Source organism: Lepidochelys olivacea (assembly GCF_965140295.1).
Source record: "Lepidochelys olivacea isolate rLepOli2 genome assembly, chromosome: 11".
Taxonomy (NCBI): Eukaryota; Metazoa; Chordata; order Testudines; family Cheloniidae; genus Lepidochelys; species Lepidochelys olivacea.
Genome location: NC_140421.1, coordinates 44564488 through 44591799, shown reverse-complemented (window position 1 = coordinate 44591799; position 27312 = coordinate 44564488). Strand labels below are relative to the sequence as shown.

General features: G+C 40.7%; 1 protein-coding gene across 1 annotated transcript in view; it reads right to left on the bottom strand.

The window, feature by feature from the left end:
- AGPS (alkylglycerone phosphate synthase) overlaps nt 1–27312 on the bottom strand; it is a 132356-nt gene that overhangs the window by 5339 nt on the left and 99705 nt on the right. Inside the window, exons 15-19 of the mRNA XM_084643588.1 lie at nt 26532–26601; nt 21034–21095; nt 18016–18105; nt 12414–12513; nt 11768–11825 (exon numbers count right to left, since the gene is read on the bottom strand). Coding sequence (XP_084499714.1) covers nt 11768–11825; nt 12414–12513; nt 18016–18105; nt 21034–21095; nt 26532–26601 — 380 coding nt within the window. The remainder of the gene's footprint in view (nt 1–11767; nt 11826–12413; nt 12514–18015; nt 18106–21033; nt 21096–26531; nt 26602–27312) is intronic.

Below are 27312 nucleotides of genomic sequence, written 5' to 3'. Positions count from 1 at the left end.
CATTATCTCATGTTTTATCATGAGAGTTGTGATTTTATGGATCATTTTACTTTGTGCTTGGGGTGAAGCACTCCAGGACAGATGGGCAGGACACTCTCAATGGAGTGTCCATGCCTAGGGAACCTGCTCTCTGGTGATCCACCAAAGCTAAGGTTAGGCAAACTTCAGGTCAAAGACCTGTTTATTCAGGACCTTTGACTGACTTACTAATACCTACAATTCTGTTATTAAATGTATTCTGAAGAACTTTTGTTAATAGCCATTTTTGATGATGTAAGATGCCAGGTGTTATGCAGCAGATGGAATGACAAATTTCTGACTGTAAAGATAATGGGAAATGCTCACAATTTAGCATTTTTAATACAATGTAAATGATAAAGCTGGTGTTGCAGAACAATGAAAGTAAAAAATAATGAGTAGTTTAAAGAAGTGAGTCCTGAACAGTAAGTTTCTTAGACCAGAGATTCTCAAACTGTGGACCAAGCTCCATTCGGGTGGTTTGCAGATAGTTCCCTCTAAGGAATGGAGACCCAAGTTAAAACCCAGGGTACTGCATGAATTGGGGCTGGTGATGCAGCACTGTATTAACTCTGTAGCATGCTGTTATAAGACAATATTTCAACTGAGATACAGAACAGAGGCCTGACCACTGGTGGCTTTCAGAGGTGGCCTGACACTTAACAGGAGTAGGGATCCTTGTTCCTGTGGCCATCATGACGTTTGATCTTCAGCAATTTCACTCTACCTACTTAAGAATAAACCCCCCTGTTGCATCAACTGGATGAATAGATGGGTCTGTTCCTGTCCTGAAAACACTAGTGTGACACTCGTGATGTAGAATAGCTGCTCTATCCAAACCCAGAAGAGACTGATTTTCAAAGCTGTGTGAAATGATCCCTGTATTGTATACAGTACCCCACGTGTTCTGCATTTCTGCATGTGTGGAATTTTGCCAAACTGCCAAAAAATGCCGTATTTCGACTGTGAAATATGCCATTTTGTTGTAACCAGGCACCTAACATTGTGCTCCTTGCGCTACCAGCACTCGGCTGTAGCTTCTCCTTTGTGCTGCTTTCAGCAGAAGGAGGGGTGCATTACATAGGCAGCACAAGCCCTGTTGCCCAGTGGAACCAGACAGAGGGACAACAGCTCTCCTGGCCCATCAGGACCATCCTTAATACCTTTGAAGATATGTGACTGGGGGAGGAGCAGGTGTTGGTGAAATGTGGCAGCTGGCGTATAGTGAATAGGCAGAGCTTTGTCTCATTGGGGATGCAAAATGTGTGACTGGAGGGGTGAGGACGGGGACTGAGTGGGACTGCAGAGAAAAGGCTATGGTAGAGAGGCCAGGTGGTTGAGCAGTGGGTGCCAGGCATAAATCCATCCCACTGGACTGCTTTAAGTTAATCTAGGGACCCCAATGCCACTGCACTGTAGCCCTACTGTAGCCACACCTCTTCATTTGCGTGGTGTTGGATCTCCTACTCACTCAGAAAGCAAGGACAGCAATATGGGACCCATGGAGAAAGGAGCTTTATCCAACTGTCACATACTCCTCCTAGCAGCTGGATGCTGTTTCTACAGGGACCTAAATATCTAGCCTTACTGGGAGTAATTTTTCCCATGAAACATATATCCTAGAGAAACAAGACACTGAACACTAAGATAAAAAGTAGGCCACTGGATAAAGTAAAAAGGACAGAGTGAAGTATACCATACATCTGCTAGGAACAGTCCAATATTTGTAGGTTACTTATGTGACTTTTTCTGTACCTTTACTGGAATGCCTTACAGTACCCAACAATAAGATAATCAGAGTCCAAAGCATGATATTCTACAACAGAGAAAAGGAGGCACTCTTTGGAACAGCCTCCCTACCTCAAATTCCTACTTCAGTTCAGCAGTGTGGTGTCTCACACTTAGTCCATTAAGAATTTCTCTCCACTTGGAGATATTTCTTATTCTAGAGATAGGCATATTTTAAGTAAAATAAAAATGATTTTTTTTTGTTTTGTTTTGCTCACACTGGTTGCGGAAGGAAACATTGTCTTGGGCTTTGTTTTAAACTTAAATTAAAATATTTGTAACATTACTTTTTATAACTTGAGTTTATCAAGATTTGAATTTTCACTGCAAGTGGTTGACTGTGTGATTTGGGTCCATACACAAGTTATAGCTATAAAGATTTTTAGTATAAACTTGTTTTATAACCTGACCAGTTCTTCCATTACAACAAGCACTATGAGGATTGAGTTAAGCAGGCTTTATATTTCCTATAGCCTCAAGTCCCAGACTACATCTGTTTTCTTTGATACACAAAACCAGAGTTAAAATAGCTCCATTTATCACAACATGATTGTAGGCAGACAAACCAGCCTGTCTGTTTCCAGATAGGGAAAGCAACCGTTATTAATCACAATTACAGGACAAACACTAAGAGAAATTGCATCAATATTCTCCCTTTCCCCACACAAGAACTCAAAAGCAGTGCTGAGAATGTCAAGACAAGGCCTGAAGGTCAGTAAATAAAATGGATACTGTTAGGCTAATTCTCAACAGTAAGTCTGTGTAGCACAAGAGACAAAAATCCCATCTTGCATATTATATAAAACACAATATTACATATATTACATAATACACCCCCCTCTGACAAGACAAAAATACTTAAAATTGAGTTGAGGTAGAGAAATATATATCAGTAATTCAGGAATTAATAAAACATTTCAGAGATGTTGTAATGAACCCAAAACTAAGCATTAGAAACCCAAGAAATTCAGAGTCAGTGTTAAAGTTAAAAGAAATACAAACAGACAAGGGTATGGAAATACAATTGAGGCACCCACTCACACAACCTTAGTCTGCTCAATAGTGATGCCATGCAATATTCACACAATTATGATTAAGGCATTTCAGTATTTGTTGTCCCAGATTAATGACACTTTTTTTTTTTTAAAAAGGTGTTTTTTTTTCCATACTTTGTTTCCCCTCATTCTATAGCAGCCATGCTTCCCACATCCAAGGGCTCCTGTGTCCAGGCTGTGGAAAGCGCCCTTTGGAGCAGTGGGCAATCAACTACAACTTAGAGCAGCCCTGGAGTTAGCACGGGAATTTGGAGTGACTCCCAAAGATCAGGGAGCTATCAAGGTGGTGTAAACCCAACTTTGCACTCCCCCACACCTTATGTCTTTCAATTTTCACAAAGAGCTCAATTTCAACTTCAAAATTAAGAGTTTTCTTTTAGGTTATATTTCCCCTTTTCTTCATTCTGACTCAGTTTCTTGACAATCCCCCAAGAGAGTGGAGCTAGGGGAAGGGAAAGATAATGCAATTAAACAATTCATTTCAAAATCTGAACTCAAATCAAGAGCTAGAAACTTTAAAACAACTGCATTTCTATTCTAGGTGGTCTTGGAATTTAAAAAGAGCGGACATAGGGGAGAAACACATTTCTATCAAGTTTACATAGCTAAATTAACTTTACTCTACACACGTGGAAGGTTTGTCAGCAGGTTACACATATACATGATGGATCTTTGCTTCGACATGCATCTTCATTCACAAGGAGACTAAAAACTCATTAAAAGACTGAGAATCCATAACAAATTATTCCCCATTTCCTTATTCAGGATGTGAAGTGTCAAAATCAGCATACTGAGTGAGAGAGACATGTATACATAAAGTATACACAAAGATTTTATATGGATGTTTCTCATGTAGCAAATAAAGGATTTGTCCATTCCCAATGTCTATTGAATTCAGTTTTTCATCTTTACCAGAAATATATAAAATTCCACAAAAAAAGACTGTTAAAAGAACATTAAGATTGCAAAGTCAAGCACTCAAAAGTTTAGGAGATGCCAGAATTAAGGTTTCCTGTGAAGTGACTTACCTAAGATCACTTAAGAACTCAGTGGCAAAGGCAGAGAGAGAATCCATTTCTCTAGGGCAGCATTCAACTACCTTAACCATGAAACGGTCCTCTTCCTGCTATCCCGTGCCTCATTTTCTACACATCTTCTAGCTTCTGAAGAGATGAGGTAGGGGGTCCTTTAGACAACAGCCTCCTAATTCACAACCCTAATTCATCCCCAGAGCAGGTCCATCCTGTGCAGTGAATGAGGCAGGGATCTTGTGGAAAAAATAATGGGATCGTGTAATTTTAAGGACATCAAAATCTACAGAACTACAGAAAATCTAAAGAACTATCACCTGATCTGCATGCTTTTGCATATCTGTAAGTTGTTCAGTAAAACAACAACAAATCGACTGTCGCAAAACCTGGATGAACAGCAACCTAGAGAGCAGGCTGGCTTCCGAAGGAATTACAGCGCGATAGACCACATCTTCATTCTAAACCAACTATTAGAGCATTCAAGGGAATACAAGTTCCCTTTGTGCATTGCCTTCGTGGACTACGAGAAGGCGTTCAACAGTTTAGAGACTAACGCCGTGATTGAAGCTCAAGAAAGGTGTGAAACAAGGAGATACAGTTTCACCAAAATTATTCGCAGCCTGTCGTGAATTGGTTTTTCGACGAGCAGACTTGAAAGGAGGGATTAATATCAATGGCGAGCGGCTAAACCATCTCAGGTTTCCAAATGATATAGTGCTGATAGCCGAAAATACAGCCCAGCTTGAGAGAATGCTTAAAGAACTGAACGCGAAAAGCAGTCAAGTCGGATTAAAAATGAACAAGTCAAAAACGAAATACATGAGATCAGATGTTCTGCCAAGAACCCAAATAACTCTTGGAGGAGAGCAGATCCAAGAGGTTGATAAATACATTTATTTGGGCCAGGAAATCAACATGTGCCACAATCAGAAAGGCGAACTGTCACACAGAAAAAAAAGTGGGATGGTGCGCACTCAATGACATCAAGGACATCCTCCAAGGAAAGATCAGAGAAACAACTTGTGTGAATCTTTTTAACTCTACCGTGCTTCCAGGGATGTTATATGGCAGCGAAACATGGTCGCTGACAAAGATTGAACATCAACTGTCTGTTACACAGAGAGCGATGGAACGAACATTTTTGGGCATTTCGCTCCATGATCACATCCCCAATGAAATAATTAGGCAGCAGTCTGGAGTGCGAGACGTTGTTGTTGAAAGTAGGCTCAGCAAAATGCGGTGCGCGGGACATGTGGCCCAACTCAGCAACAACAGATGGACCGCAGCTATATCCGAGTGGTATCTGCGAGAACAAAAATGGCCACGCAGTCGGCCTCCAAAGAGGTGGGATGATTTCCTAACAAGGAGATATGGACAAGCATGGCAAAAGATGGCCAGAGTGAGAGAAGACTGGAAGACTTGTTGTTATAGGCTCAGTTTCAACTGATGAAGGACCGACAGTCTGCATAGTCTATGCACATCATAATGCATAAGCATATGGGGTCCAAATTAAAGTTGTACAGGTGACCTTAATTCTGGCATTTCCAAACTTTTCAGTGCTTGACTTTGCAACCTTAATAATGTTCTTTCAACATTGTTTGTGTATAATCTCCTAGAAGTTTAAAAAAGTAAATTGTAAAAACAAAATTCCATCATGTGGCATCAAATTGACACGCATATGGTTCATCAGCGGGGTGGAACCTTTAGAACCACAGAACAGACCTCTGACACTTGAACTAACGGAGTAACTGATATCAGTAGTGAGTTGTCATCCTCTGTTGGACCAGCACTAGAGGGAGATGAGACATACTTTGTCAGTGGTTTCAGTGATTTTTGCTGACAGCAGAGGAATGGCAAGACTCAATTTTGGGTTTCATTCCAAGCTCTTGGGACACTGGGAGATTGTGCACTTGTGTGCAGACTTGTGTTTCCCCACAGGCTTGACCCCTTCTGCCCTGTCCCTCTTCCCCAAGCTTGGCTCCTTGCCCCACTCCCATTCTCCTTGCTACCCCAGCTTGCTTACCCAATCAGTCTGTCTCCCTCCAGCGCCTCACTGTCAAAGTCCCAATCCTCTCCAATTCTCAGTATCATTCTTCCCACATCCACTCTCCTTGCCCAGGCAGTCCCACTTCCCCTCTTTCAGCTCCTCATCTGATCAGTCTCTTCTTCCAGTACTTGTCTCCTTCACTGGGCTCTTCATCCAATCTCAATCTTCCCTTCCCCATGGTTCTTTGTTCTAGTAATTTTGCCCAGCCAATCTCTGATTCTCTCCCTGCACCTTCTCAGGTGTCTCCCCTCTCTCCCCATGCTGCTTCTCAGCCCAGCCTCCTGGTCCAGCCAGACCCAGTCTTGCTCTCTCCCCTTAGCTCCTCATTCAATCTCACTGTCGACCCCAATCCCATGCTTCTATTGTTTCCTTCACAGGCTCCCAGTCTGAGTTTTCCTCCTCCCCACCCCAGCTCTCAGTTCCAGTCTCAGTCCTTTCCCCCCATGTCCAGTTCCAGGCTACTCTTTTCCCTCCTACCGGCCAGGCTCTTGTCCCCCTGCATTCAAAATCAGATTGCTTCCTCCTCCACACTGCCTGGGCACCAGCAGGGGAAGGTCACTGAGAACACAGGAGAGACTCCCTGCTCTAAGATCTGGTGACCAGCCTCATCCCAGCCTGGAGCAGTTGAGAGTAGTCATTACAGACAAAAATCCAGCTTTGCTCTTGTAGCCCTGGGCTGGAGCGTGCCAGGTTGCACTATGGGAATGGCACGTGCACAGTCCAGTCACAGGCAGCAGGTGGGAGGGAATAAAACATGCTCAGTCGCTCCATGGGGATAGTGCATATGCAGTCTGGTCAGCATTAAGAGCTGTGAGAGGCTCAAAAATGCTCACCAAGGATAGAATCTTTGGAGACTTTAGCAAATAAAATCAAAGAAATCTCTACTAAGCATCCACAAACTGAGATTTCTAAGGCTTGTAACTTCAGCAAATTTGGGAGGTGTTTTATGAAGATACCAAAAGGCACATCTATGACACAAAGGACAACCCCCTGCCAAGTTTCAAATCCCTGTATCAAAGTATGTGGGCATTAGAGAATTTCAAAGTAAAAGTCTCCAGAATTTAACACTGGCAAAATATTTTTTTCTACCCTTGTTCTTAAGTGTCTTAACCATTTGGCTGAATTGTTAAAAAAAGAAAAAACCTCAAAAGCCTTTAGCTTGAAGAAGATGCCAGCCCAGAAAATTTCAACCCAAATGATTAAAATTTGGCAAAATTATAACCAACTGAATACAGGGTCTATTAGGTTGGGAAATATTGGGCAATCTTAATAATAGGGGGCACTATTAGTTCCACCAATAAGTAGAACGCCAAACAACATTAAATGTTTGAAACAGTTTAAGTGCTCTTAATAAATAAGAGTCCTGTTAAGCAGAAGAATTATTATATAAAGATACAAGTTGAGCAGGTTTTAAGATCTTATTATACCTAGAAAAAATGGTTACTAGCCTTCCATAACTGCTGTTCTTTGAGATATGTTGCACATGCCCATTCCAATATAGCTGTGTTTGTGCCCTGAGCATAGTCAGAGAATTTTCCCTCGGTGGTATCTGTTGCGTCAGCTCTGGTGCCCTCTGGTGCCACACACTGGTAATGCCGTTATAAAGGGGCTGGCCAACCCCAGGCCCATTCAGTTCCTTCTTTTTGGCCAACTCCGATAAGAGGGGTAACAAGGGCAGGTCTTGGAATGGACATGTGCAACATCTCGAAGAACAGTTATGGAAGGTTAGTAACCATTTTTTCTTCAAGTGATTGGACATGTCCATTCCAATGTAGGTGGCTCCCAACCAGTTAAATAAATGGGCTCAGAGTTCACAGACATGCTTGACCGCAACACAGCTCGACTAAATCTGGCATCATCCCTGGCCTGCTGGGCAATAGCATAATGAGAAGAGATTGCGTGCACCTATGATCAAGTTGCAGCTTTGTAAGTGTCCTGAATAGGAATCTGTGCCAGAAATGTCATTGAGGATGCCTGTACCCTCGTGGAGTGAGCAGCTGGGCTAGGTGAGGGTGGAACACCCGCTAGTTCACAACATGTGAAAATACTTGATGTGATCTATGAGGAAATTCTTTGAACAGACAGGGGAAAACCTTTCATCCTGTCTGCTACTGCTACAAATAGCTGGATGGACTTCCAGAACAGTTTGGTCCTTTCTATGTAGAATGCTAGCATATATTTAACATCCAATGAGTGAGGCTCTTACTCTTTCCTGTTTGCATGTGGCTTCTGATAGAAAACGGACAAGACGATAGCTTGATCGTTATGGAACTGAGAAACCACTTTCAGGAGGAATGTGCGGTGAGGACGCAACTGTACCTTATCTCTAAGGAAAAGAGTGTATGGCGGTTCTGAAGTGGGAGCCCAGATCTCTGGAATCTCTCCTAGTGGAAGTGATGGCCAGTAAGGCAGCCACTTTCCAGCAGAGAGATAGCAAGAAACATGATGCTATCAGCTCAAATGGTGGGCCCATAAGCTTTAATAAGACCAGATTGAGGTCCAAGGATGGATGGGCTCTCTTACTTGGGGGTACATCCTCTCTAGGCCCTTAAAGAAACACAGACATCTCATGTGAGAACACAAAGGGCGAAACATGAGGGTGAAAAGCCAATTTTGCTGTCAGGTGAACCTGTTAGTCTCTAAGGTGCCACAAGTACTCCTTTTCTTTTTGCGGATACAGACTAACACGGCTGCTACTCTGAAACCTTGATTGAGGAGATATTCAAACCAAGCTGTTTCAGGTATAGTAGGTAGTCCAGAATAAGCTGCAGTGACGAAACTGTTGGCAAGACCGCCTGGCTGGGAAGACCAGAGGGAGAATCACTTCCATTTAGTGGGGTAAGCAGCCCTGGTATAGGGTTTCCTACTACCTAAGAGGATCTGTCAAATCTGCTCTGACCAGGCCCATGCTCCTGGTTTCAGCCATGAAGCTTTCAGGCCACCAGGTCAAGGGAGACAAGGTTTAGGTGGAGATCACCATGGTCCTGAGAGATCAGGTGCAGAGGAAGTGGGTTGCCATAGAGAGATCTAGCAGGGTGGCAAACCAATGCTGGTGGGGCCATGCTGGGCTATCAGGCTGACCCATACTCAGTCTCATTTGATCTTTAGCAGGACCTTATATATGACCGGAATAGGACAGAACACATAGTACAGGTGACCCTTCCACAAAAGAAGGAAGGCAGCTGTAAGCAACCCCAGGCTGTTACCTTGCAGCAAGCATAACTGATGATACTTCCTGTTGTACCAGGTCAAACAGTCTACTAGGCAAGTCCCCACTACTAGAAAGTGTCCTTCATGATATCCAGCAGAAGTGACCACTTGTGATGATCGAAGACCTGCTGAGGCGCTCCACCAGCTTGTTCTGTGCTCCTGGTAGGAAGGAAGCCTCAAAATGAAATAGGCTATGCAAAATTCCCACAGCCAAACTACCTCTTGACTTGGTGTGCGGGGAAACAAGCCCCTCCCTGTTTGTTGATATAGAACATGGCTGTCCTGTTGTCTGTGAGATGGACACAAATCAGACGTCAAGAATTATAACATTCAAAAATCAGTTGGAGAACACTTCAATCTCTTTGGTCACTTGATTACAGACCTAAAAGTGGCAATTCTTCAACCAAAAAACTTCAAAAACAGACTCCAATGAGAGACTGCTGAATTGGAATTAATTTGCAAACTGGATACAATTAACCTAGGCTTGAATAAAGACTGGGAGTGGATGGGTCATTACACAAAGTAAAATTATTTCCCCATGTTTATTCCCATGTTTATTCCCACCCCACCGTTCCTCATACGTTCTTGACAACTGCTGGAAATGGCCCACCTTGATTATCACTACAAAAGGTTCCCCCCCGCTCTCCTGCTGGTAATAGCTCACCTTACCTGATCATAGAATCATAGAATATCAGGGTTGGAAGGGACCCCAGAAGGTCATCTAGTCCAACCCCCTGCTCGAAGCAGGACCAATTCCCAGTTAAATCATCCCAGCCAGGACTTTGTCAAGCCTGACCTTAAAAACCTCTAAGGAAGGAGATTCTACCACCTCCCTAGGTAATGCATTCCAGTGTTTCACCACCCTCTTAGTGAAAAAGTTTTTCCTAATATCCAATCTAAACCTCCCCCACTGCAACTTGAGACCATTACTCCTCGTTCTGTCATCTGCTACCATTGAGAACAGTCTAGAGCCATCCTCTTTGGAACCCCCTTTCAGGTAGTTGAAAGCAGCTATCAAATCCCCCCTCATTCTTCTCTTCTGCAGGCTAAACAATCCCAGCTCCCTCAGCCTCTCCTCATAACTCATGTGTTCCAGTCCCCTAATCATTTTTGTTGCCCTTCGCTGGACTCTCTCCAATTTATCCACATCCTTCTTGAAGTGTGGGGCCCAAAACTGGACACAGTACTCCAGATGAGGCCTCACCAATGTCGAATAGAGGGGAACGATCACGTCCCTCGATCTGCTCGCTATGCCCCTACTTATACATCCCAAAATGCCATTGGCCTTCTTGGCAACAAGGGCACACTGCTGACTCATATCCAGCTTCTCGTCCACTGTCACCCCTAGGTCCTTTTCCGCAGAACTGCTGCCTAGCCATTCGGTCCCTAGTCTGTAGCTGTGCATTGGGTTCTTCCGTCCTAAGTGCAGGACCCTGCACTTATCCTTATTGAACCTCATCAGATTTCTTTTGGCCCAATCCTCCAATTTGTCTAGGTCCTTCTGTATCCTATCGCTCCCCTCCAGCGTATCTACCAGTCCTCCCAGTTTAGTATCATCCGCAAATTTGCTGAGAGTGCAATCCACACCATCCTCCAGATCATTTATGAAGATATTGAACAAAACTGGCCCCAGGACCGACCCTTTGGGCACTCCACTTGATACCGGCTGCCAACTAGACATGGAGCCATTGATCCTGAGACCAAAAGGCCACAGGTGAGCTCCCCAGCCTAGCACTGACACATTAGAGACCACAGAAAGTTATAGTTGGGGCCAAGAAAACAGGATGCCTGCACAGAGCAAGGGGAACAGTTCCATCAACCATCACAGGCAGTAAGAAGGAACTGAAGCAATGTGGGGTCAGCTGGCCCCTTTATAGTGTCGCTGAGCACTAGAGAGCACCAGACCTGATGGATACCACCGAGGGAAAAACTTCCGGCGATTGTGCTCTAGGTCTGCACACACCTACATTGGAATGGACATGTGCAATCACTTGAACCTATAACCTAAGCCTCATTTTCTTTCACTGTTACAATATACTATATACCCAAAGCAGAAAATATTTTCTACACTATAATCATAACTGTTCTAGCCATAAAAAGGTCTGCCAGTAAATTTGCCACCATCGACAAATATTCTAGGGGGATTTAGGACTCAACAGCATTAATGTAGATAATAAAAGCAAGAGGTTTTGTAATAGCTTTCAAGAAAAACAAATTATAATCTTACTACTTTATTTTGAGATTCTATGTACATGAACCTAAAAATCTTTACGTGTGCTTGATCAGCATAAGCCACTTACAAAAATACGGGCCAGTCAAATATGAATGTTATTCTCAATCATATGGGAAATCTCTTATCAAATGTTCTGGGTTCCCAAGAATGTACTGCATGTAAAATGTGTAGCACCATGGTCCAGCAGCAAGGCAGCCAAGACCAGCCAGGTTTCCCGTGGAACTCTTATAAAGGAGCAGGGTATGGCCTACAAGGAGGATTTTGTGGGATAATTTCAAGTAATGTCCCTGAAAAATTCTTCCAAGTTAAAAAATAAGAACTATCCAGAAAATATTTTGTATGGTTTATAATAAAATAGATAAACATTGAGAACTAGAAACAATACCTCCATGGTGATGTGACAGACTTCCTCCATTGGCAAGGATTTCCTCTCTAGCAGCTGTCTAAATTGAAGGAAACATTAAAAACGTTAGTTAAATGCAAAGTTTGGTACATTATATGATTCTGACAAGTATTGTATACTAATTATTAATATACGGTACACATAAGAGTGTCTTTTCCTGATTAAACTTAATCCACTTTTCCCCTAACTGGAAAAAGGCACTCGTATTCCAGACTAAGAATATCCAAATGGGGTTTATACAATATAGTTATTCTGGAATTTATTTTACATATTCTGGAATAGCTATTCTGGAGAAAAACTGAGCTATATTATGATAAATTTCCAAGTCTAGACAAGATTTTAGAGTCTTTGTATTATTCTCTACAGCTCAGCAACTGGAATGCAATTTTACTGATAGAGCAGGCAGACATATTATCTGGTAGTAGGGAACAGGAATACTAATAGATGGGAAGAAAACTCCAAGGCTAGGAAGGTGCCTTGCAAACAGTGCGAAGTAAGATCATAGTGCCTCCCTGCATGAGAAGCCAAGGAGCCAATTATCAGAGCCATAATACACTCTGCTAATCCTCTTATTCAAATTGGATTTAACACTTAAGATAAAAAATGAAGTTGTACATATGTACATTACCTCAATTTGTTCATAGACACGTATAGGGTCACTAATTCCCCTGTAGTTAAAGGCAAAATAGAAATAGACACATGCACCTGCGTCGTAAGTCTGTGTCACCCTGTTGAAGAAAAAATGCGTTGTAAGTAGTACAGCACTGTCGTATAAGCAACCCAGCGTTTAATATTAGCTGATTCACAATATTACTCTAGATCTCACTAATTCCTATGCTAATTATTGAACAATGCTTTGTCTCATTTTTATATTTTTATTGGGAAGAATCTGGATCTATTAAAACTACCTTTGCCACCTCTGCCAAACAGATGGATGAGAAGGCATAAGGGAAAAGCTTACACTGTACAGTTTTAACCACTATTTCTATGTCCCACTCTGATACAGGAGCCTGAGATCCTTCATGCACTCCTGGGACATAGAGCAGTTGGACTTCCTTAGGACAAGGGAGGACTGGGCTCTGAGGAAGGATGAGCCATTCCTGCAAACGGACAGACAACACAGGCAATGGAAGCATGCAAAAAGGGAAGGGGATCATGCACTCACTTAGTCCAACTGGTGGCAGAATGCTCTCTGCTATTCCTCTTTCAGAGCAGGCACCACCACCACCTCCCACTTCTCTTCCTTCAGCAGCTGGCCAAGTTGCTGCTGAGGCCCTGGATCCCCTTCACTCCTCCCCACTGCCAGGGAGGAGCATGCTCAACACCAGGCACAATATGCTCTGCCACCACCACTTGCAGGGGAACCCCTCCCTTCTCCATGCTCTGGGGAAGAGCCTCATCCTGTCCCTGTAGTTCAGCTTGAGCTCAACTCCCAAACCCCATGCAGAAGACATTCCGTTTGTCCCCCTGCACAATAATCCACAGCCATTCCCTCTCTCAGGGCAAGGGAATGGAGAGGAGACATTTCCACAGACTTTAATGTTTGCCCATTTCCCTGGTGGGAATTTTTTTTGTTCAGTTTTTCCTGTTAAAATTTTAGATTCTAGGTTCAATATATGTAAATAAAAGTTACTGTGCATTTCACTTGTGTGCACCTTGTTTCCTGAGTATGATCAATGTGATACTCCCTAGAGGTTTGGGATGGAGTAGGAAAAGTCTGATGCCATGGAAATGCAAACAATTTTATCTGTCCCATAAACCCATTCCTCCCACTACTTATGAATTTGCTGATTTTAAAAAAAAAAGGGGGTTCTTGACAATGAAGTAAGCCATGAAATAACTGTTGCCGTCCAAAGAAAAACAGAGGCTAATTTAACTGAAATATCTTTATGACTTTGTTAATAAGTGACAATACAGAGGAAGGAAACAAAAGTAAAACAATACTGAAGATATCTGACACTGACGGTGCTTTTACGACCCCCACTCCACCCGACCATTACCATTGGAGTGCTAATGCATAGCACTTGATAAGTGCTGTGAGCAACACTGCCAGAAAACATTGTGAGGAAGGAATATGTAAATTCCCTCCCAAAACTTTAGATTTTTAAAAAATTACTTTAACAATGCCTAAACGGGATCAAGTTGCATGTACAAGCTTGGGGAAGTAGTTCTGTCCTGTGCACACTTGCTGTGGAAGTATTCCCCTTTAACCTCACATGAACTATACAAAGCACTGCACACCATTTTAATCTGATTTGCATTAGCCACACTGGCATCCAGATGGGAAGGTGGCATTGTCAATGGGATTTCAGACACCAAATGCAGTCAACCACCATTGTGTAGTTGAATTCCCTTTTATGTGGTTTGGCAATGTTGGGGTAAGGCTTCACAAACTCTGGCAGGAGAGAACATGCAGGGTCCCCGCCACAGTTATGTCATCTTGGGGGAATAAAGTCCTTTCTTCCACCCGCCAACCTCCAACCTCTTGAGCACCCTGGCATCATGAACCAAACCCTGTGGTCCACTAAGCCCTGAAGAACAAGTGAATGGTAACCATTGCAGTTCATGTATTCATTGGCCCCTTTCAGTGGCTTAAGCATAGGGATGTGTGTTCCGTTGATGGCTCCGGCATCCTCTGAAATTCTGCTATCATTTCAGGGTCTTCGGTTATGGTAACCACCTGTTGGTAGATCTCAGTATTGATAACCTCACAAATCTGTACAACCACCACCCTGACAGTTGGCTTTCCAACCCTGAGCTGGATTGCAACTGACTGGCAGCTGTTGGGTGTTGGCAGCTTCCAAAGGGTAATAACCACCCACTTCTGTACCGGTATGGGTTTCTGAAAATGAGTGGTCTAGCACTGGAGCGTTGGTGCAAGCTCTTTGCAGAACTTGATTAACGTCTGCTTCCTCATTCCAAAATTCTGCAACTATGGTTGTCATGCCAGGTTTCCAAGATGATTTTCCAGGACAAGAAGCAGCAGTCCACCCTGGGCATACTGTTGTGGTCCTGGCATCCAAAACACCTGTTCCAAGGGATCCAAGTGGATTTTCATTCCCCCTTCGGGCCAGCGATTTGCACCATCTGAAATCTCTCCACACCAATTCCATCCGGTATCTGGTACTGCGCTGCATGAATATTTGTCCAGCAAGTGATAGCATGAGCAGATCATCCTCATTATGGACGTGCTCCATGTCTCCAATGCAGTTTGGCAGAAGGGAGAGATGACAGGGAGCTGACATCATCAAACGTGTGATGGCAGCATACAGTTCCAGCAACATGCAGAAAGGCACTTTCTAGAGAGTGTTTCTTGTGATGCACAAGATTCTGGGATACTGCCCCAAAATGTTGTGTACCACCAACATCATGTAATGAAAAGGTGTAGTGTGGATGAAGGACTACGCCAGTGCACAGCATATATCCATGCTCAGCTCAGCATACGTGAACACTCACTGCAGGTACGGGGTACACACTCGAACTGTTCATGGACAAGTAACTGTGTTCACTCGCAAGTGTTGACATAGACTAAGTGTTTAATGTTGGACAAAGGTGGTCATGGTCTCAGCCCCAAGGAGGTCATAGTTTAAACTGGACAATACAATTAAGAGTCATTAATGACAGGAATTGGAAGGCCCACTCTCCAGGTGATGCAGATGTATAACTAAGTTTCTCTGATGGGTTACCGTTGTAGATGCCTTGTAAAAGGATTGTATTATGGAGGGACTGGCATGAAGAGATACTGAATGGTATCCTAGAATAGGCATAAGCAAGCATATTCTAAGCATAAGGGCAGCAGTAGAAAAGTAGGGTAATGATGCTTGGAGGAACGTTTGGCCATGTCAGGAAGAAGTGAGAAAGATTTGGGGGGAACTGAGCACATCAATAAAGCTTCTCTCTATCTAGGTTATTATGCCCAGTTTATCACCTTGGCTTAATCTGAATGCCTTGAATGTAAGGCAAAAGGAAGTCAGTAAAAGGATTTGAATAAGAGACTGACAGGAGCTCAACAGCAGTAGATAAAGATGACTGCAGTATCACAACTCTGGATGGACTCTAGGATAATAAAAAAATACATTCTAAAACTTAAAAATCATATAGGACAAGTTATGATTAACAGAATCAGAACTGAGGATCTTTGTTAATATTGAACCACCAGATGTGGAGCAGCTTTGTGTGGTTAAAATGAAAGTAAAGGCAAGGGGACAGGCTAAGCTGGTTTTTAAGATGTAGCTAGAATACCCAATACAGGCAATAATTATTACTACTGTTTACAAAGGATATACCAAGTTAACAAGGATGCACTGGTGACAAGAAAACGTGAAGGGTATAGGGTTAAAGCAAAGTTTGTTGTCTGCTCTACATGAAGACAATACTAGGTCTCATTATCTTAGGAAAAGTCTAGAATGCAAGTCAGAAATGGGATAATGCCATTTTCTACTAAATTAACTAACTAATACATTTGATGTTTTGCTACCAGTTGTCCAGATTCAAGCTAACTTGGTCAACCTCTTCCATCCTTTTTTCAAAATTTAAGACCTAGTGTGTTTACTATAAAACTGAGTGCAATGTGGTTAATTACATCTTTACTTTACATGACCACAAGAAATGTGTAAGTTTTGAGACTTTCAGCACAGAAGCTAAATTAAATTCAGGGAGTGGTGAGGAACCCTCACAAATCCTCTTGGCTCTTTCTAGTTTGCTGAACATTTTGCAGGATGCAATGCGCGACATCAAGACAATGGGTTACAATTACACTTCTGGTATCACAGAACAATCAACTCTGCAATATTTTCAGCAAAATTGGGAAGTGACAAGAGGACTGCAATGATTCCCCCCCTTCAATTGTACTTGCTTCTGCACTAACTATCCCTCTTAACCTGGCTACTGGGGCAGTAAGCACAATCTGTGCTTAAGTCAATTTTCATTTCAGCTTTTCAATTCATGATTGTAGATTCACACTTGGCATACCTAGGAAAAGATGCAAAGACAATTAACTAGTTTCTCAACTTATTTTCCCAAAAGCCATCATATCTCATGAACATTGGGCCCAGCCCATGATTGATGGAATGTAATTAACTTATTATCTAGTTACTGAAATCAGGGCTGTAAGAATACGGTAAAAACACAGATTCCTGTATATGTAAGTCACAAGGTGCAAAAGAGTGGCTATATAAAAAACTGAGAAACAATCTTGCTTTTTAAACATCCACTTACAGGTAAATACTGGAGGCTGTCTGAACTGAGAACATTTACAAAAAAATCACCTGTGCTAACAGAAGGTCAGTGGAATCAACATTAGTACCTCTGGGAACCCTACTGAAGACAATACTCCCACAGACAAACCCATTTTAATTAGCTCAGTTGAAAGTTTAATAAAAACGGTTGAAAAAAACAAGTCTAACGACGTGAGCGTTGCATTCCTTTGTCATATTCCATGGGAACTAACAGTTATGAATTGTCCATGATAACTATAGAGAGATGGTTGATACGGCTATCAGAGTGCTACACAACATAGCCCTTTATTTCAGCCCCTTGATATTCTCAGGTTGCTAGCATTTTAGAAAGGATAGAACACTAACAATCTGCATATAATATGCAAACACTAAGCGTGGGCTGTATCACTTGCAGGTATTCACTTTAAATATATAATCTGCTTTACATCACTTCATTAAAAGCAGTTGAGACAAATGATTTAACAGAACAGTTCAAGTTAACATTTCCCCTTAGAAAAAATGTTTATCAGTTTTAAATACCTATTTTCATAGCTTGTTATCATTTTTAATTTTAAAGTAGTTTAACTTCTTGTTCATTGAAATTTGTTTTCTCACACGATTTACATTCATTTCTAACAACTAGTCTTAAACATTTTGACCTGTCTTCTACTTATTCTTCATGTCAATCAATCTTATGACTATTAGAGAGTTTAAGGGCTCAAGTCTATCTGGTTATACCTAGCTGCCTGGTGGATATACAGAAAATAAATGTCAGAAGACTAACCAAGTGCCACTATAAACTCTTGAAGTGATAACTCTAGTGAACAGGTTAGAGAGCAAGAGCAAGATCATTAGTGGACGCACTTTAAACTGTGCCACTTGGATAAACTAGTAGTAGGTTAAGTTATCTATTGTGTATGGAAGTATTGGTAAAAATATAGTACTAGTAAAATTTACTTCAGCTGCTAAAAAAACATCCCAGAACTATGAAAACAAAGTTGATGTGTCTCTCACCTGCAGGTGGAAAACGGAGCAAACTGGACACCTTTTTCTTTGCATTCTCTCACTATTCTTTCCTTTACATTCCTGCAGAGGTCTATAACCCTGTAACAGAATATATAGTTAAAAAAAATAAAACAAATTTAAAACATTTCCTATGCAGCACTCTATGCACTAATTTGCCTTCAACTAGCAATATTCCCTTTTTATTACATTTATGCCTCTAGTTTAAAACTCACATACAACTACAACAATCTTCCTCACTAGTCCAAAACAATACACTTTAAATGAAACCAAACCTAAACTGTGATTATTAAAAAAAAAAAGCATAAGAAAAAATAATGCCCATCAGACCTCTATAAAAATAGTACTATTCCTCTTCTGGGCATCTATTGGGTGACAAGTTTATAATTTTGATTGTACATGTTAGCTCCTGAGACTATTGTTTTTTCAGAGGATATAAGAGAGCACTGTACTATCAGTGAAGAGGAATGTGTTGGATATTTTCTTCTGAGCTGAAGTGGGGCAAAGGTGTTTGGCACAGTAGCTTAGAAAACAATTCAAAATAGAAGCATGTACATGTACACTATGCAATACAACATCCTTTTGATTTGAGCTAGAAGAAATTCCTCCAGATGTTGAAGATGTATATTAATTTACCAGCTAGAATCTTATTAAAATTATAATTTGGCACTAAACTATTAAAATAAGTCATAAAACCAGTGATATTTATTTAATTTTATTATTGCATTTCTCTGGGACTAATCCAGGGGCATTCAAAACTTTGAAACACAGTTTGAAAGGTGGGTTTTTTCATTTAATTTAAACCACTCCAGGTAGGCTCTCACACAGAACTAGAGAAATGCTATTTAACAATTGTTTAAGTTTAGAAGTTTTATACAGATCTGTATTTGGAAAAAAACATTTGGATTTGGAGGGAGGAACATTTGAAATTAAAATAATTTTCCTCAAAATGTCTTATCAGCTAATCTACAGTGACATGCTGGTAGAGACTCTGAAGGAAGGTAAAGGCCCCAAAGCCAAATCCGGAAATGAGTTAGTAAGTGAGCAGAATGAGTGAAAAATAGGTTTGAATCAACAGGTGTAAAAACCTGTTCACTCTGCTCACCAAACTGTAAAGGGGAAAGTGAGAAAAATCTAACTCAAGTGACTGGATACTTTGACACTAGCTGAAAATTAAATTTCTATAAGGGAGATAATAATTAACTAAATTTCAGTTGTTTTAAAATCCTTCCACCGACACATTTTGGAGAAGGAAGCAGCAGCCTCTAAAACAAGGACTGAAACAGTGTTCTAGCAGCTGCTAAATCCAAGGGCCAGGACGCTGGGTTTGTTGGGATTCTGAACACACGCAAGTCATTTCAAACTTAATTTCCTATCAACTCTATAATCATAAGCTACCAGGGGACCAAAACTGATAAGAATCTGTTTAACGTGTGGGGTAAACAGGAATTTTAAAAAAAGAAAATGAACAGAGCAAATAGGTTACATAGCACTTGAGATCTCCAGAATTTGACCGATTTAAATATGTTTAGGACTTGATTCTCAGTTGTGGTGGAGAGCTGAGGTAAAGCTTAGAATAGAGAGATAATAATACTGGGGGCATCTGCACTGAGCTAAACCCCTGATGTAAATGTAATTTGAATCAGCTGCCCAAGGGGATATCTGGCAGCCAAGGATCAGCAGGGTCTAAGGACATCCTATCCATGCTCCCTGGTTGGGCTGTAGGAAGGGGTGCTCTCCCCTGTGCAGGGGAACTCCAGCTAGCCAAACTGGCTTCAAGGCCATTTTGCGCTGCCCCATTGCAGGGGAAGAGCTGGTATACAAACCTTAAACCACATGATTGTTTAAGATTAGGTAATACAAAATGAAGCCTACTTCCTTCCCCTGCTGGCTAGCTCACTTCTCTGCAAGCATCTTACTCACAATTCTGTCCCTGCTTAGCCAAGTACAACTTTAGAAAAGCAGCAAGCAAGAAGGGGAGATGCTGAGCATCTGCCTGCCACCGAGTGGCTGAGATAGCAGTTTTTCATGCTGGTTTTAAAATACGGGACATGTCCTCTCCAAATCTGGACTACCACCAGATATGTTGGCACTTTTCCACCACTCCCAACAAAGGGATCCATTCAGAGAGCAAGGTTTCATGATGCCTTAGATCAAGATATCTCGTGTGCTCCTGTGGGGAGCAGAGAAGAGGCATATACCTGGATGGCTATTCAAAGAGAACAAGTAGAGAAGTCAGGCAGCTAAAAAGAGTAAGCTACTACTGTGCTCATCAACTTCAACCCCTGCTAAGAATTGCTTCTGCAGTAAAGGCAGATGCACACCTGGTACTGTTGTACTGTACCATACCACAACCCCAGAAGAGATCTTACATCCACAGGAAGGGAGCTCACCCAACAAGTTGGGAAACATTTAGCTCCTTCAGGAATTCTTCACAACACTACATAGTTTTAATAATTTAAACTGTAAAATCATCAAGTGTCATCAGCTCATTCACTCAACCTCTTAAGAATGATTTTTCAAAGAGCAGTTTAAAGACCAGAATTGTCACATTGCAAACCCACAATAAAAAAAAGTTACAATCCTAAGCAAGCAACATAAGCATATTGTAAAGTATTTATTCTGCATGGAATGGTTATGTATATGAAGTTTGAAACAGAATATGGCTCTGATTCTACATTTTACTTTTAACATTTCATTAATTTTTCAAGCCCAGTGCCACTTCTAATTCAACAGTACCAAAAGGGACTACACTTCTGACCACAGAATTCATATAATTCATGCTTCACAATGGCTCAGAAGTACACATTAACATAGCTTGGCGTGTTTTCGTGCTTAAGTAAATATAACGGTTTATTCTTTATGTTTTATGTATACACACTTTCAAATTCCTATCAATGTCTCAAATTAAAGAAAAAAATACTCAAAGACAAACTGAATAGATATCCATTACAAGATAACCAAGTTTTAATAGAAGTTTTGAACAAAAGACTACTACAATTATTTTACCTATCCCAGGGAACAGAAGTCTCAAATGATTCTCCTATTACATAGTAATCCAGGCCCAGGTCCTATTAAAGAACGAAAAGAAAGGAAAGGACCAGTGAATTAGTGTCCTAATTAATGTACATCTTTAGCTTCAGGATTCCAATTTACTTTAGGCAGCTGCTAGACTGAGAATCACTGTTTTGTGTGATTTTTACCTCGAAGACAGATTTGGCAATCTACACTTATAAGATTTACATATCTCAAAAATCAAAGAATATATATACTGGGACCAAACCTAAGTTTTAAATATTAGGAAAAATGCTGAAAGGGACTGGTAGTGGGATGCAACGCTTTTCATTTTTCGGCAAATAGTACAAATCTGACCCTAACGGATAGCTACCAAACATTGTTACCACGGACGCATGTTTAATAATCTATGTTAAACACCTGGGGCATTGTTCCTGTCTCTTAGTGAAGAAGTATTTATATCACAAAAACTGCCGCTATTCACAAAAGCACACTTCTTGTCTGTCTCAACAGTGGCTGACTGAATGGGCATGGAAACAATCAGCCACCTTCCCCATGCTTAGAAATGGTTCCTTCAGTTTATAACTTCACAAAGTTGCCAGTACCTGTGCTGTATCTGTTTAGTGGTTAGAAGACTTCAGTTTTCCCAGACTATCAATCCAGCAGCTTTTATAGCATCATATTAAGTAAAACAGATTTTTAAAATAGTCATATGTATATCTGTCTACAATCATAACTTTCAAATGGGTTACTTGCAGTGTTATCAGGTAACATTGTTTTTGTAAACATTACATTTCAGCAACACTATTCAGATATGTTAGCAAACTTAAGTGATTACTCAATAACTCAAGGAGACTATTAACATGTTTAAAGTTAAGCACCAGCATAAATCTTTGGAGGATTGAGGCCTAACATTGGTTTTGATAGTGAAACTATCACACAAATATATGTATCAGTTCCCTAAAAATGACACCATACAGAAAAACAGGTTACAAACTACAATTTTGCAATGAACCTGAAATACCAAAAAAGCCACCAAAATTATATGCTAAGTAAAAAGATAGGCTTTTATGTACTCTTCGGAGAATAAAATAATGAATTCTGAGATAAAACACCATTGGAAACAAACAAGAAACTTTTCACAGTAATAAATCTAATGGCAAAATAACTGAGAAACAAGTAAAATATTTGAGTAATTTTAAAAGAATTTGAATCTTTAAGTGTGTTGAAAGCCATTAGGATATCTGAAAATAAGTTCACTGGTTCTTCAAATCAGATGTACTATATAATTTTGAACAGCCTGCATCTGAGACTTTAAGAGACCACAGGATGTAAAGAAAAAATGTGACTAGAGTATAAAAACATAATAAAAAAATCACAAATACATAGCACTCACTCACGGAATACAAAAATAAATCTGAATCAAGATTCAACGGAAGAAATATGATTTTATTAGATACCACCTTCCCTTTTTGCCCAAGACAAGAAAGTTAGCAACGAAGTGAACATAATGATAAAACTAAGTGATGCTACCATAGAATCAGACGAACAGTTGGACAACAATTGGCAAGGAAACAGTATTCCTTTAGTAGACTCAAATCAATACAAAAGTTTAGAGAGAGAAATCAAGTGGGCCAAGTCCATGAGAGAAGGGCCTAGAAGGGAAATTGCCATAAAAATGAGAAAATACTACAGGAGTGGAGAAAAAGGGATAGCAATGCCTAGGAGATAAACAGTCAAGACGACTTAGAGGTCATAATTTAACATGTGGTTTAATGAAGTCCAAAAAAGCAAAAAACAAAACAAAAACCCACCAAACAAATAAGACAACCCCCAACCTGCCAGTTAGTAAAAAGAAATGATTACCTTCAAAAATTAAATGTGAAAAGTGGGATCAGGACTGAAAGTGATTGAAAGTATTACTGGAGAGATATAAAGAAAGCCAAGAGAAATATTCTCCAATTAGGTCTTTGAAAAAGGAAGACAGAATAGAAGCAAGAACTAGATAAAGAAGTGGGGAAGACAGAAGCAGCCCAACTGTGACTATTCTAAAAGCTTCAGAACATTTACCACCACAAAGATAGTCACAACACCTGTCCTATGAAGTTTAAGAGTTGTTATTGACTGGACAACAATGTGACAATGGGGCTCATTAAGTGTCATTATTCACCACATTATAAACAGAAGAAAGGACAAATGAAAGGATGAACTAAAATGCTGATAAAGTAAAAGTGGACTAAATTCATGTTGATTCAAGTATATATTATAGTATATATTGATATAAAGATTGCACATTTTATATTATGCACACCGAAACCAACATTATAAAATGCGCTTCTGCTTGCAGAAGGTTTAAGTCTACCATAAAGATTATGGGATACAATATCACAAATGGGAAACAATGTTACACGGTACAAGTGTGTTTGCAATTTTGAAACCATGGAATCATAATGTAAAGGAAAACTATTCCCAAAATGCTGGTGCAATTTACTAGCCATTTTGTGAAGAAGGCTCAGAGACTGCTCATAATTCTGAATGGGAAACTTGAGACACACGTATTTGAAACTTATTTTTTTAAATCTCTGAATCATTGTATTTTAGGCATTTCTACTAGAACCATGGCTGAGTATTTGAACACCCACAATATTTAGTATTTTGTCCAGCTGTATACCTCCAAACATATGCACAGCTCTAAGTAACAATAGCAGCTATACATGTGTATCCAAGGCCAGATACTGGCTCATCATATTGAATTATTGGCAATGTGAACAGAAAAAGAGGATTATAAAGTATCCTAATCTTTAAACATGGAGTATATCTTGTCTAAGGAGTTCTCTTGTGGCTTACAAAGAAGTTCCCTGCACTGTGTCACATGAACACACTGATTCCTGGTCTTATTCCCCAGCCCAGAGTTCTATCGAAGATAGGAACTTAACTGCTCAGAAGAGCACCATGCACTGCTTAAATGACTCCTTTGGAGAAACAAGAAGTGGCAGCAATAAGCCATGGAGAAAGTCCATCCTGTCATCCCAGCTGAAAGAATGCTGGCTATAACATGGGATCTTGAAGTCAAGTAGTTTATAGTGGAGGTAATGAGATAGATCTTCCAGGATGCAGATGACCTCATTGAGAAACGCAAACAAAAAAGTGCATTTCTATGGTGGAAAGGCCTGCCAAATTACTGGTGTGCATATACATCAAATAATTATTGCTGACTGGTTAGTATTACAGCAGCACCCAGAGGCTCCAACCAAGATTTGGGCCCCATTGTGCTAGGCACCGTACAAACAGTCCCTGCCTCTAAGAGCTTACCATTTAAACAAACAAGACAAAGGGTAGTAGAAAGGATGCATTTATCCCCATTTTATAGATGGAGAACTGAAGCACAGAGAAATTAAGTGACTTGCCCAAAGTCATACAGAAAGTCAGAAGCTTGAAACTGAACATAGAACTCTCTAGTCCCAATCCAGAGACTTAACCACACCAAGTCTTCCTTCCTTGCTGAATGATTGCCTTTTAAAACACGCTTAAGTCCTACAATTAAAAACAGCATTGAGTACTGAGTTTGTAGATTGGAGCCAGGAACTCCTGGGTGCTAATCCTGGTTCTGTCACTTACTCAGTTTGTGGCCTGGGGAAAGTCACTTATGGCCTGATTTTCAGAGGTAAAGAGCATCTGCATCTCCCAAAAGGTCAGTGGGACACCTGGATGTTTAGCACCTCTAAAGATCAGTCCATTAGGATTTACAATTCAATTTCTTTATCTGTCTGGAAAAAAACTTGCCATAAAAGGGGGTGCAAATTAATGTTTGTACAGTTTTTTAAAGGTGAAAATCACAAATAAATGCCAAATTTATGTACATGCAGTATTGTTGTAGCTGTGCTGGTCCTAAAATATTAGGAAGAGAGAGAAGGTGGGTGAGGTAATATCTTTTATGGGACCAACTTCTGTTGGTGAGAGAAGCTTTTGAGCTTACACAGGACTCTTCTTCAGGTCTTGGAAACTAACTGAAAGCGTCACTGCAAGGGCCCTACCAAATTCATGGCCATGAAAAACACGTCATGGACCATGAAATCTGGTCTCCCCCTGTGAAATCTGGTCTTGTGTGTGTTTTTACCTATACTACACAGATTTCACAGGGGAAAACAGCATTTCTCAAATTGGGGGTCCTGACCCAAAAGGGAGTTGCAGGGGAGGTTGCAGTATTGCCACCCTTACTTTTGCGCTGCTGCATTCAGAGCTGGGTGGCCGGAGAGTGGCAGCTGCTGACTGAGGGCCCAGCTCTGCAGGCAGCAGCACAGAAGTAAGGGTGTCAATACCATACCATGTCATCCTTACTTCTGTGCTGCTGCTGGTGGCGAGACTGCCTTCAGAGCTGGACTCCCAGCCAGCAGCTGCTGCTGCTCTCCAGCTGCCAAGCTCTGAAGGCAGAGCTGCCGCCAGCAGCAGTGCAGAAGTAAGGGTAGCAGTACCACAACCCCCTACAATAACCATGCAACACCTCAACACCTTTTTTTGGGTCAGGACCCCTACAATTACAACACCGTGAAATTTTAGATTTAAATAGCTGAAATAATGAAATTTACAATTTTAAAAATCCTATGACTGTTAAATTGACCAAAATGGACCGTGAATTTGGTAGGACCCTGGTCATTGCTAAATACAAGGTGGAACACATTTCAAGTAGTTAGCACATTTCAAGGGACCATTTAGGGTGAAGTTTCCCATGAACACACAAAGTCATAAGGAGGACAGGAAGGGGGTGGGGAACCAACCTGAGGGCGGGGGGTTGTTCGTGGGTTACAGATTGTTGTAATAAGCCCTAAATCCAGTGTCTCTATTCGTTCCATGATTTAAAAAGATAGGCCTGTGAGCTTAAATTCATTAAACTTTGGCAGCCATTAAAAAAGTGTTGTGCAGGTTTCCTTTGAGGAAGGGGACTGAGAGGTCAGATATGGAGTGATTGCTTTGTGAAAAAAAGAGTGTTCACTTACACATGATCAGATGTTTTTATCTTTTATCATGCTCCTGTGTGAATTCATTTGAGAGCGCAGTGATTGTCTGGTTTCATCCACATAGTTGCTCTTGGGACATTTAGTGCACTGGATGAGGTCCACTGCATGTTGTGATAGGCATGTGTCTAGCAAAACTTTGCCAGACAGTAAAAATCATGGATTTTTACCTTATTTAGTTAGCAGTGACATACTGAGTTAGTTTCCCAGAAGCTGAAGAAGAGCTCTGTATAAGCTCGAAAGCTTGTCTCTCTCATTAACAGAAGCTTGTCCAATAAAAGATTACCTCACTCAACTTCTCTCTAAATTTATGTACATGTAAAAAAAGGCACAGCCCCAACAGAGAGTTTTGATTAATCTTTTCAAGTCTAAAGAAAGTTTGCATAAAGAATTTGAAAAAAAATCTTTATGGTTTCTATATGTTTCGTTGGGTACGGAAATAGTCATACCAGAGCAGCAGAGAATAAAAGAGTGACCTACCCGAAGGTAAGCGATGACAAATGTCAGCATGTAACCTCTCTGTCCATTATCTTCTCCAGCTGCCAGACCACTGCAATTGATGACAGTTAATTATTAACATGGATTTCAAGTGAACTGTTTTTCACAGCTTTCCAATAAAAATAATAAAATACTTTGGGTCAAGAAATTTATATGCAAATAGATCAGCAACAACTTCAACCTGAAATGGTTTCCAGTTTAAACCAGAGTTGAAATTTGTTTCAGGTCACCTAGCAGAAATCCTCCTATTTTTTAAAAACAATGTTTTATCCCTGGTTGTTGAAAGGCCCACACGAAGAAGGGGAACTGATCATACAGACCGGGTAAACAGTGAAACTCGCTATACATGGAATAGTTATGTACAAAATTAACAATCTGGGGCGGGGGTGGGGGGAGTATTTCTCAGTGATGCTAAGCATAGACATTACTTGTAAAAATCGTAGGTAAAAAATTCCATCAGAAGTGTGATTTTTTTTTAATGTGACTGAATCTTTTAGAAGACAGTAAACTGCTAGTGTTAAAAATGTGTCCACTACACACTTTTAAATCTATTCTGTTTGTAAAACCCGAAATTTCATCTTATTTTAAGTTGGATACAGAATTTGGGTAATCAAGATGATAGTCTAAAAAGTTTAATATTAAAAATTATATATGTAAACCTAAAACTATCAAAAGGTATGTATTCTTACTAGATGTTTGTACAGGGTCTAGAACAATGGGGCCCACACCATCACTGGGGCCTCTAACTGCCACTATAATACAA